Source organism: Ursus arctos, unplaced genomic scaffold, assembly GCF_023065955.2.
Source record: "Ursus arctos isolate Adak ecotype North America unplaced genomic scaffold, UrsArc2.0 scaffold_17, whole genome shotgun sequence".
Taxonomy (NCBI): domain Eukaryota; kingdom Metazoa; phylum Chordata; class Mammalia; order Carnivora; family Ursidae; genus Ursus; species Ursus arctos.
Genome location: NW_026622841.1, coordinates 7,755,704 through 7,768,914, shown reverse-complemented (window position 1 = coordinate 7,768,914; position 13,211 = coordinate 7,755,704). Strand labels below are relative to the sequence as shown.

Here is a 13,211-nt window from a genome sequence, read left to right as displayed (position 1 = left end):
ATACCACAATGGCATTTCTTTTTTCTTATTAAGATGGTACCAGTCTCTTTCCCAAACTACATTTTTTTTCAACTTAGCAATAATGCTGAAACAACTTTTCAAGACAGGTCTTAAGACCGAGGTGAGTGAATTGAGCAAATCAACCCTTAAGAGTCTATTGTAAAAAGATCTGTGAGGCAATATTTATGGGATATAAATGTGAGCAAGACCTATCCCCACCCTGCAGGAACTTACAAAAAAGTCACTTGCTTCAATCACTAATTCAGCATAAAATAGTTCTTCAGGGCCTATTCTATGAGAGGGACTGAAAATGATGTTAGGATACACTGGAAAATAAGACAGACGTGCACCTCTCCTCACAGAGCTTATGAACTAGCCAGGGCACCACGTGAGGGAGCAGATCATTACAACACATGCTGTGCTATGAGCTCCGAGACAGGACACAGTACCAGGAGCCACGTCTGGGCAGAGAAGCAAGGTCTCGACTGGACTTGGAGCAAAGCCACAGAGGTAGGCAACCGTCCAGTACACGTGATGGGAGCAGGGAATTCACTGGAAATACAGATGGAAAGTAGAGGGCCCGGACGGTGGGCCCATTCGCTTAGTTTTGTAAGGTTGAATGTCTGGGGCAGGACAGTGAGACTTCACTGGGTGCTGTGCTCTGCACGGCCACGGCCATGGCCACGGAAGCAACAGGGGGAGGCAGGAGGGAATGGGGAGTCTGCCGAAAGCCTAGAAATTGAAAAATGAGGGAGCATTTGAGAAATCATGTAGCTGCTGGAGGATCTAAAACCAGAAAAAAGAGCAAAAGGGAGAGAAAGGTCAAACACAGAAAAAAGTTCTAATTTTAGGCGGTAAACATTCTGGCTGTAGAGGCTTCAGCCACTGATTCGGATGAGTGTTGGATATTATCTCAGCTAATTTGCTGCTTCATTTCTCAAGGACAACTGAAAACTGGCTGTGGCCTCTCTGCCTCCATTATGCTCAAGGTGAGGAAGAGTACTGGAGAAACCTGAGCAGTTCGAACATTCCAGAAAAGCTGCTGGGGAGCTTTCTTCAAACATAGTGGATAAAAAAATCGACCTCTTCTATGGCTATGAAGAATATCCAAAATATTGGGAAAGAAGCCTTGAGCCAGGGGAATTTTATCACATAAGACAAAACATTTCATTTTTACCACAATATTTAAAGGATTATCTGGAAGGTAGATAAAACCCTTCAAACAATGTCTGGTAGCAAAAGAAAGCTAATGACTCTACTGTTTGAAAGAAGGGAAGGCAAGTAGATTAAGTATTAAGAATAAACGCTGAAGAGACAAAGCGTATTATCTCTGTGTGAAATAAATGGCACTCGGCAAAGCATATTTTTCATCTTATTTTACTGAACAATTCAGGGCAGGATTATTAAGTCTAACAAAAGAATTGTTTATCATGACTGATTCGTAAGTACTAGTGAGAGGATGGGTTGTCTGCTGAATAGTACCAGACACTGCATGAGGATTTAAAAAATTAATTCTTTCAAAAAAGAGTCAATTTGTTTCCGTAAGGAACACGCACTACTCTCTTACCTTCGTGTACTTTTGTTCTCAGTCCCTCCACATAGACTCAAGCCCATAACAGGAACTGGGAAGGATGGAGGGGATCCTAAGTGTTTTGCTTCCCCTCGGAAAGGCACTACAAATGAACCTGTTTCTCTCCGTCCTCTGGTTCTGATCAAAGGTGGCCTACCCAGCTGTCTCTCTGTTCTTCACACTTATGAACCTCAACTTTGTGTGTTTTGAAACTCAGTTTTCCATAAAAACATACCTCCTGTTACTGTCAACTGTCCATTCAGATACAAGATAAAAGAAGGGAGGGAGTGGGCAGTTTACAACACAGAATCACTTCTTGTCCCACTAATGCTTCCTTTTTATCGTTTTCATATCTGAGAAATCTTCACTGTTCTCCTTTTTACTTTCTTGAAAGATATTTCCTCTGTATTTCTCTCTATGTATAGTACTACTCATAATTCTTCAGAAGAAAACAACTCAGGTTATTTTAGCCAATTAATACTAATAATATTTAATACATACTAGGTATTTATAGTTTGGCATGAGATGTGACAAACACTTCCCAGAGAATGTGAATCTCAAAACTGCCCTACATTGTAGGCACCATTACTATTGTCATTTTAAAGATATGATAACAAAGGTCATGGTTAGTGGAAGTAGAGTCAGTATTTGAACCAGAAATTTGGTTTAGTTTCTGAACCGAAAAACCAAAGACCCACTATGCACCAGAAGACTACATATACATCGGAGAGCCCATCATTGCTGCTACATTGGCAACTCCAAACTACTAATTCTAAATAAAACTACCCTCTAAATAAAAATATAATCTTGCATACACAGTATAAATCAGCTGTGTTTGCTTATGCTTTCTTCATCTACATACAATCAGTCACCACTGTCTTAAGATGCATTTTTTTTTTCACACTGAGACTATGGGAATTTATATCCATCTCTCCTCTGGGAGGGTAATCTTTCCCGGTTGTAAATCCGATCATGACCCTTAGTTTTAGCACCTCTAGCTCCATAGCGCCTCATGCAAACACAAGCTGTTGCAACCTCTCCCTTTGCCCTCATCAACCCCGTCATCATGTCTGTCCGTGACCAGCAGTCCCCATCCTCACCAGGCCACTCAAGGCCCCATGTGTTCACCACTCATATCCACTCCTCTGAGTCTTCATGCAGGCTGTTCTGTCTGCTGGAATCCCTAAAACTCCTATTCATTCTGAAGACCTCCACGAAGGTGATCTTCTGTGAAGCCTTCTCCAACTTGGTCACAAAAGTACAGTTTTACGTTGTCATTTTCCACTCCAGACATCTCTGTGAGCAGTCAACACACACCCTGTTGTGCCATTAGATTGTGAACATCCCCGGGGCAGGAGTTGCTTCTTATCATCTCATGTAAGAGGACACCCATCCTTTTACCTTCCCAACCCAATTTCATTAATAAGCCGGCACTCCCTCCTCCAGGCTGAGTCACCATGCACATGAAATACAATGTGTGCCTGGTGGGGAGACTCAAGCCTTCCTCACTTTCCCTTATCTTTTGAATATGACTTTATAGGACTTGTCTGCTCATTAGTCAACTTAAATAACTGTCAATCAAAGTTAAAAACAAACATTATATGGCTTACACACCCCAAACTTTATCCAGTGCTATGTGGCATAATTTGCTTCCATGATATTCCCGATTATTCTCTTATTACCCTAGAGACTTCTTCTCCAGGTTTTTTGCTTTAATATGGTTTGGGTGGGGTGTGTGTGTGTGTGTACTTGAGTACGTGCAAATTAAAAACAAGATCCCATTTCTGTCTTTGCATAACTACATGTAAGGGAGTACTGAGAGTCCTCAGTTTGTACTACCCATTATTACCAACTATATCAAACATAAGAAATTCCCCATAATAAATAACCAGTTATTACTTACTAATCGGAGCACTAAGGTATATACAAAGCTGGAAAAATAAATGTTCAGAGGTTTTTATAAGAGCACTGGAGATACAGCAAATCTATTGCAAAATGTTTAGTCTGTTCTAAGTAAGGATACATTTTATTTATTTTTTTTAAGATTTTATTTATTTATTTGACAGAGAGAGAGACAGCCAGTGAGAGAGGGAACACAAGCAGGGGGAGTGGGAGAGAAAGAAGCAGGCTCTTAGCGGAGGAGCCTGATGTGGGGCTCGATCCCATAACGCCGGGATCATGCCCTGAGCTGAAGGCGGACGCTTAACCGCTGTGCCACCCAGGCGCCCCACATTTTATTTTTTAACACAGGGGTGTTAAAAGGGCTGAGGGCTTTTAAGGGCTGAGCAATAATTTCAGTGTCAAGAAGAAGGGCCCTACTAAACCCAGACTAGGGTAAAAGGAACAATTCCTACTGAAGTGCCCAAGATCTGATTTAGAAATGCTGGACTTCAACAGAATCCCACATTCCTCTCTCCGCTGATAGCATAAACCAGGACACAGACCCAGCGGGCGTCTGCAGTGCTTGAGGACACATGGTGCTGAAGACAAGTGCCTGGGAGCGGAGCCCCTCACAGCCCAACCAATCCACCCTCACACAGGTTTAAAGCGGTGAGAGAGAGCATTACACCTAGCAGCCCCGAAGAGGAAATATGGTAAGAGACAGCAAGATGCAGCATAATGCTGGAGAAGAGGGTCCTCGCCAACCACAGAACACGAGGCTGGAGGAAGCAGGGCAGGTAAATCCAGGAGGACTGCAGTCTTGACTGATAAGAACTCCGCCAACACAAGATCGCTCAAGCCTCGCAGAAGCAGCTGCGAAAGGTGCTTCCCCTTTATGCCCGCCTTGCCCTATCAGCTCTGGACTTTTAAAACATTTGGTGTTTGCCAGTGAAGTCTCTATCAAACTCCTTATCTGGGAACTGACCAATAGAAACCTGTAACTGCACCTCCACAAATCCTAGAGGCCTAAAAAATTTAGATTGATGGAAAACTTGCAAGAAAGTGACAAGCTTGATATAAGTGACACATCTGATTCAGGGTGGAAAGAGATTAATCAATAAAAATCAATGGAGTATTGTGCCTTCAGACTAAAAAAACAATGTTTCTAGAGGATGGATATGTTATCATTATAAAGGCGGCATCCATAGAAATCATGTCTAAATACACAACTGTTACAGACACTTCAAATTTTTACAAGGAGATACTAGTTTCTTGGGTTGTGCTGCAGACCTTCTAGCAAATACTATAAAGCTAAGACGGAAACACTACACAAAATGGAACAGACTGAAAAATTAAACTGGTGGACTCCTTAGATATGCCTGTACTCAATCTTGAATTTCTCCTCTGAGAAAGCTGTGGACCCACTACATTTGGATTTCACATACACATACAACTGGTTCTTGAATCCACAAGAAATAAAAATACATTGAAATCATTGCATTGTGGAATGGCACAGACACATATGTTATGCACTTTGAGGCACCTTTCATGATCAAAATGACTAAAGGCAATTCTAAGTAGAAAGGCAAAGTCAGAAAAAAAATTCATTGGAAGTCTTGCATAATTACAAATGGAAAACGATAATAAAATGCAAATATTCTGGTTAAAAAAATAAAAGATGTAGTTGAAAAGGTAAAAATCCCAAAAGAAACCCCAAGACTTCTGAAAAACACCTTTTTGAAAGTCCAGGGAAAATATATGCTACAGATCTAAAGGGCCAGGTGCTTGAAATAAAACCCCTCATGGCTACACTGGCAAAGTCAAAGGGCCACAGTAGGATGAAGGTATCGCCAGAAAACAAAAGACCATTCAGCTGGGGAGAATGAGAAAGCCCAGAGGTACAAATAAGTAACTAAGCCAAAAGAGTATTTGAAAAATATCTCGCAAAAGACTCCAAAATAAATACTGAAAAGTTTTAACTACATCAAAGAGAAAGTGAGTGAGAGAAACTTCCAGCGCTTGAAAACAGCACACACAACAACAGAGTTGTGGAGAATAAAAAGAGAAGGACAAGGACACTGAAGGAATTATTTGGCTCTATCTTTATGAAACTATGAGGGAATTTCCAAATTTTTCTATTGGAACAGATAGGCACCACATGACTTTAAAGAAATGATGAGGACTTAACCCAGAAGCGGACAAGATGATCTCATCAGGGATAGGGAACCTGTATTCGAGTTGCTCTGCAGACACTGTAAGCCAACTTGTTTGACAAAGTGTGCGTCTGGTATTTGCAAATGGCTGCTCCACTTCAGAACAAGTATCTGTGCAATGGCACCATCTCAAAGGGGTGGCCTAGATATGGTAAGGCAATTAAGGCCCCCAAGACTCAGTCCTGTCCAGAAAACTGAGAGCAGGTGCTGAGACAGCAGCTGGTGCATAACCAGGTGTGAACTGGGATGGGCACTGCAGCAGGATCTCTGCGAAGACAAGAAACACTTAACTCACCTCCTAGAATCCCTGAGTAGACACATCTTGTGGCAAAGGGGAACAAATGGATACAACTTATTTAGATGTTCAATACCTTTCTCTTCACTTCCTATTCACAGATACCCCAAAGCCATATTCCCTCTCCTTCCCATTCTCCCCACTCATCAGAAACCAGTATCATTCTTAATTTCTCTTCCCTTCCGCACTCATCCAGTCAGTTGCTTGTCAATTCTACCTTCTCAGTATCTCTCGAACTTGTGCTACCTCTCCCCAGTGCCCTATCCTAGTCCAGTGACAGTTCACTCCTGCCTGTATTAGCAAAATAGCCTCTGGCCCAGCCTTCTTCCCTCCAGTCCTGCTCCCATACAAACCACTCTCCTTGTGCAATCTTATCTCTCTCTCCTACCAAACCTGCCAATACCTTCTCATCCCTGGAAGAAAACTGCTGAGTGTTTGGCTCCTGCTTGCCTCTCCACTTTTATCGGTTGTATCTTACATTTCAGGATAACGGACTCCCATTCCGGATACCCCATGCACTCTCTTTACTCTGGACCTTTGCACATACTGTTCCCTGCTGCAGAGGACACACCTACCCTGTTCCTGGCGCCAACTCCCGTTTCTCCTTTCGTTACCAGGTGTCCCTCTCCGCTCCTCAAGTTGACCAATGAGGAATGATGATGGGCATCCCACGGGCTCTAATAGCCCCCCCGCCTTGGGGAAGTTATCCCCATTGGAGCATTTGTCATACAGTGATGTAATATCTACTCTTCTCCCTTACCAGTTTATAATAGAGATGTGGGCAAGAGCTATATCATCCCACTCGTCAGTTCCTAATGGGCTGCCGAGCAAGCGGTAACTGCTTAATATGTTTGTGGAAACACTCTTGAAGATTCACACTGAGTGAGAATATCCAATTCCTTAGGGAAGGTGAAGAGGGGACTCAGTAGAACCATGTCCTGAGTACGCTATCTGAGAGGTACCCACATAGGCCCTTGCATACGTTTACCTCACTCATTCTCAAGCCTGCCCATAAGGTGCATATTATTATTCTCATTCTATATATGAGTAAACTAAAGCTCAAAAAGATGAAGGGACTTTCCAAACAGCAAAAGACTAGTTAGAAGGGCAGAACCAGAACTCAAAGTTCTCTGTCAACATATCCATCTTTGTACTTACTGCGATAAAGACAAACCGATAGGAATTTCTCTAAATAGAAAACTGTTAAGTGAAATCTCCTGTGAATTAATCCTGTTACTAAGCTCACTCTTTTATATATATTTATATAAATGAATTTTTTAAAATTTTGGCAAAATATGCATAACATAAAATTTACCATCTTAACCATTTTTAAGTGTACACTTTGGTAGTGTTAAGTCTGTGCATATCATTGTGCAACTGATCTCCAAAACTCTTCATCTTGCAAAACTGAAATTCTATACCCATTAAGCAACTCTTCATTCCCCCACACCCCACCACCTAACAACCACCATTCTACTTTCTGTTTCTATGAATTTGATGACTTTCGGTACCTCATATAAAAGGAACCATGCAGTATTTGTACTTCTGTGACTGGCTTATTTCACTTAGAATAATATCCTCAAGGTTCATCCATGTTGTAATGTGTTAAGAGTTTCCTTCCTTTTTAAGGCTGGATAATATTCCACTGTGTGTATGTATATGTTCTTTATCCATTCATCCGTCAGTGGAAGCCTGGGTTGTTTCCACCTTTGGGCTATTGTGAATAATGCTTCCATGAACATGGATATACTAAACTCAAAATATTCACAAATATGTGCTAATAGATATTCACAACAAAACCTTGCAAATGACACAACCCCATTCTGGGTGATAAAGTAACAAACTAGTGGGATCAATTACCAAGCTATCTCAGTAAGCTACGAATTAGGAGGAAAAGCGATAGATATGTTTCAAAGAATGCCCCATGGAAAGAGTACAGTTAGGGGGGAAAATCCCACTGTACTTATTTTTTAGAATAAAATTAAGTCAAATAATTAAGCTATCTAGAGAAATAAATCTGCACGGAAAAAATACCTCAAGATATGTTTTAAATATGATGGGCTATAAATCTGCTACCACTCAGGAAAGTACTTTACACTTCCTGGAAGGTACTTCATAAGAGGTTGATCTGTTCCACTTAATTGTATCTGGAATTAGCAGCTTTCCAAGTACTAATTAGTTAATGCTGATGATTTCCAGTGAAAGTATCACTTCTCTCTCTTCACCCCTATTCTTTTGCTGTTTTATTGAGCCAAGTCTCCTAAATGCAGAGCACTTAGTGCCCACCATTGTTGGGATCATGGAGAGGGTAATGGGATATGACCTGCCTTCAGTTGAAAGACCTGGGCCCAGGGGTGGGGGTGGGGGGTGGTCTGTGAAGAAACTGACATGGTAACCACTAGGCGGAATCCAAGAACAACGTATCTTTAAAAGGTAGCCACAAACAACATCTGGGAGAGTGGAGAGGAGACACTGTTTCTCGTTTTAGGATTGGGGCAAGGTTTCCTTAGCTGTCCCTTGAAGGATAAGTAGTATATGGAGTGAAAGAGTATTTAAGGGAAGAAAAGGCACAAGCAAAGACACCAAATTCAGGAATATGGAAGATGCTTCGGGAATTAAAACTTAACCATGTTTGGCTGAAAGAAGAATACATAAAGGGACAAGTTGGAATGTATGCAAGGACCAATCTTAGAAGGCTCTGAATAGCACTTTTAATAGGACTAAGGAGTAATTGAGTAGAGAGGGTTGCAAATTTGCAGGGTCGAGGAAGATACCAGAAATTCCTGAAGCCAGAAGGTATAGTAATAGGGAATAGCAGGGACTGTGAGAAACTCAGGAATGCATTAGTCACAAAAAGGCAGCTGCTACTCAGCTTAGAAAATGCTGCTGAGCAGAAAATACAGGTCATATTGACAGCCCCTCCAGACATCAGACGTTTATGAGTGTTTTCAATTTCCAGAAAACTCTGGTCAAATGGGATAGGTCTCATGGGCCACTCACCTGCACACTCTGGTGTGGAGAGTGAGGCATCTCTGGATCTAAAAATGTCCCTTTCATCTGCATCTACACGGCACATCCTTTGAGCAAGTCACCCTTACGTGCTAAGTGCTTTGTCTTCTTACACTCGCCATAGTTTGTCCTTCACTCTCGGTTTTAATTCATTTTTCTAATTTTGTCTTAATACCACTATGTACTTGATAGAGGTATCGTGAGGATTAAATGAAAGAATCCATGTAAAGCCTTTCGAACCTTGCCCAGAGTTGCCAAGGAACAAACATTCAATAATCACTAGTCATTTGTGTAAAAGATCATTAGCCAAAGCTCACCGTGCACACTCATGCACACCCATGCCTTCACCGTGTTTACATCTCCAACCCAGTTGCTCTCTTGAGCTCTGACTCAAAAACCCTCCTGCCTACTAGAAAGCTTCTTTGGATGTCTAGAACCAAACCTCTCCACCCCACTCCACACCTGTTTCTCACCTCATACTCCCCCATTCAGTAAATGATATCACGATCTACCCAGGACCCCAAGTAATTCCTGTTACCATTCTTTTTTTTTTTTAATTTTTTTAAAAGATTTTATTTATTTATTTGACAGAGATAGAGACAGCCAGCGAGAGAGGGAACACAAGCAGGGGGAGTGGGAGAGGAAGAAGCAGGCTCCCAACAGAGGAGCCTGATGTGGGGCTCGATCCCAGAACACCGGGATCACGCCCTGAGCCGAAGGCAGACGCTTAACCACTATGACACCCAGGTGCCCCTTCCTGTTACCATTCTTGAATTCTCCTTCTACTTGATACCTAATAGCAGTCTATAATGAAATCCTATCATTTCTCAACTCTTCTGAGCTAATTCCCAGAAGGCTGGAGTCTGAGAAGTCTGCATGCCTCGTCTGGAGGTAATCAAGAACGAAGGAGGTCAGGCATCTCTTATCTGCACTTAGAGCACCAGACAACCTGAATCATAGTCCTACCAGGTCCTGAAGAGAGTCCAAAAACTAGGGCATCAGATATTATATTTCTTGGAAGATGATGGGCTATGTTACTCAGATCAGACTTTCAGGTAAAAGCATCTAGATGATGAATCATTTAAAAAAAAAATACATAGAGGTGAGAGATAATAGTACTTTATAATATAGGATGATATACATAGATGAGACATTTATTTTGAAAGTCTAGCCACTTAGAGGTAAAGAATGAGAGAAAATAAAGAGGATTTACTCTTACATTTTTGAGAAGTGGTATTATTAACTCAAATGAGAGACTGGGAGCAGAACAGATTTGGTAATGGGGGGACTGGATTTATGTTTAGAAATATGGATACTTCCATTTCTAGTAAAATATCAGACTCCATTATTAGCTTAAAATTCCTATTAAAAACAACTAAATATGTAGGATAAACTATTTTAAAAATATTAAAAGCATCGAATACCTGACAATATGGGAACTGACAGGGAAAATCCAAGTGAGAAACAACATGGAAGCCACTTTTGCCCTAGGCACACTTTGCCAATCTAAGCAAACTTGAACTCTGATTTTGAGCTTCACACAGCACAATTAAATGGATGTCAAAGCACAGGGTCTACCTGAGGTGAAGAACTGAAGAGAAGACCCTCCTCCTGTTGAGATGTGTGAGGATATACCTTCATGGCACCAATGAACTGGAAGTAAACCTGACCTCACCTGCATCTCTGGGAAACAAAGAAAAAGAAAGAAAATCCTTGAGTAGAGCTGTATGCACAAGTCAGTTCTCGTGTGGATCTATAGTCTTAATTCCTGCAGTGTGGATGTTCCAGAAAGCCTACAGTTAAAGTAACCCAGTGTTGCCCCATGAACTGGGGAGACCCTGGGCCCTGGTGTCTCAACCCAACCAGACTCAAAGGAATCACCAAAGGTTCTTGGTCTTGTCACGAAAAGGGATTCAAGGACAGACACGCAGCACAGCAGATAAGGAATACATGCAGGAAAGATTATTAAAGCAAAAAGTATGCTCTTGAGATATGAGAGCAGGTGAGCTCAGAAGAGAGAGTGAACTGTGTGCCCTGGGACTGGGCTTCTATCTTTTACTGACAGTTGTTAACTAGAGGGCAGAATATTCATTACTTGGCACCAGAAGCAGGGTTTTTCACTTTTTCTAATTTGGTCATGGGGTTCCTATCATGACACCCATCATCTTGGGCCTGTCTGGTTTAATTCAGCTTCTGGTGGAGTGCTGCCAGGACAGGCCTCTGACCCTTCTGATAGCTGGCCTTGAGTTCCTCGTTGTTGACTTCCACGTACCCTGTTAGAACCTAACTAACTGTCTACTATAACACCAGCACTCAACTCCTCTGTGAATGAAGGGCCTTTATTCTAGTTGTAGAGAACTCCCAGAAATGCTCTGTGAAGAGCAATGAGCAGCACACAGGCAAAACTAACCAAGAGCATAAGGACGTTAAGGAATGAGATGGACAACAGGCAGCAGGAGAAAAAACAGATCATAGAAATAGAGCCACTTTGACATTAGAGTGTCAGAGACAGATGATAAAACAACTCTATGTACCAATTCTGGAGGAGATGAGAAGGGTGTGCTGAAAAGGACAAATTAGTGTAGAATGACAGCAAGAACCAGGAGTGGCTAATGAACAAAATCCTGGGGTGGCTCGGTGGCTCTGTTAGTTAAGCATCTGCCTTCAGCTCAGGTCATGATCCCAGGGTCCTGGGATCCAGCCCCATGTTAGGCTCCCTGCTCATCAGGGGAGCCTGCTTCTCCCTCTGCCTCCTGCTCCCCCTGCTTGTGCTCTCTCTCTCTGTGCCAAATAAATAAATAAAATCTTTTTTAAAAATCCTAATAAGCTCAGTAGGCAAGGGGAACAATGCTCCAGCAATTTCTGAGCCAAAGTCCTGGCAACTGTAGTAGGTTTTTAATATAAATTCTGAATCTCTGGGAGGGAAGAAATGAGAATAATGACAACTACACTAGGAAGAATATCCCCCCCTCTGTTCCATCCCCAATTATCCTGCCTTAGCTTAATTCTACTTCCTGTCTTGTCTGGCCCATTACTACAGCCTCCGCATCAGTTTGCTCAGGCTGTCATAACCACAGACCACAGACTGGGGGGCTTCAGTGACATACATCTGGAAGTCCAAGACCAAGATGGCAGCATGCTTGATTCCGTGAGGCCCCTCTCCTTGGCCTGCATGTGGCCGTCTTCTTCCTGTATCTTCACATGCTCTTGCCTCTGTGTGTGTCTGTATCCTAATCTCCTCATCTTTCAATGATACCAGTCACTTTAGATTAGGGCCCACTCCAATGACTTCATTTTAACTGAGTTACCTCTTTGAAGACCCTATTTCCAAATACAGTTACATTCTGAGGCACTGGGGTCTAAACTTGAACATATGAATCTGGGGGGATACAACTCAGCCCATAACACTATCCTCACTAGTCTTCCCTCTTTCTACCCTGCTTCCAGTCTCCCTTGTAGTGCTCTTGCTAAATTGCAAACCATTCACCTAACCAAAATTCATAAGGGCTCTCCATTACCTAAAGAATAAAGTCAAAACACCTGAAAATGGTGTCAGCAGTGACACAAAGATGCAATGAGGGGACTCTAGCTCTCACCCCCATCCCACTGCAAAGAAAATCCAACCTAAGTAAAAATGGGGTCTTGTTAGGTAAATATAATTCCAAGTCAAGTGTTCTGAAAACTGCCCCCACCCCTTCCGAGCAATAATCTGGAGCTCCTGCTGATAGCACATCAAATTCTCTGTCTCCGCTATCTACCCCCCCTAATTTACCACCTGGCTCCACTACCCACTTCAACTAATTTACACTCCCGCTTTACTAAGCATCCTGCAGTTTCTTAACACAACAGCCTACTTTTGCTTCAGCCATTAGCATGATTTCCCTCAAGCAGAGATGCCATTCTGCCAACAGCACAACCATTCTTCAACCAAGAATTTTCTAATCTTCCCTCACAAGTAAGCTCAAGCATCTTTTGCTCTCTGAAGCTCCCTGAATGATCCTGTTTCCCCTCTCTGCAACCATTTTTCCAACACACATACTGCCGCCGCCACCATCCTATTGCCATCAACACCTGCCCTATACACCTGCATTCTAGGAAGCATTGAATGACATTCTAAATGAACCTTGAGCTTGAAACCAGTGACTGGAACATTTCCCCATTGTACCCCCAACCCCACACAGCCCCCAACACACAGTGGACATTCAATAAATATTTGTTGAATGAAAGAGAAAGGCAATGGGAA

The 13,211-nt window shown here is 42.2% G+C and overlaps 1 protein-coding gene across 5 annotated transcripts in view; it reads right to left on the bottom strand.

Annotated features, from left to right (window-relative positions):
* CD226 (CD226 molecule) overlaps positions 1–13,211 on the bottom strand; it is a 111,988-nt gene that overhangs the window by 46,189 nt on the left and 52,588 nt on the right. For 3 of the 5 annotated variants that reach the window (XM_048218465.2, XM_057313330.1, XM_048218464.2), the window contains one exon: positions 10,547–10,651. The exons of the other annotated variants lie outside the window; for them this stretch is intronic. In XM_048218465.2, the coding sequence (XP_048074422.1) occupies positions 10,547–10,651 (105 nt within the window). The remainder of the gene's footprint in view (positions 1–10,546; positions 10,652–13,211) is intronic. 5 annotated transcript variants of the gene reach the window in all.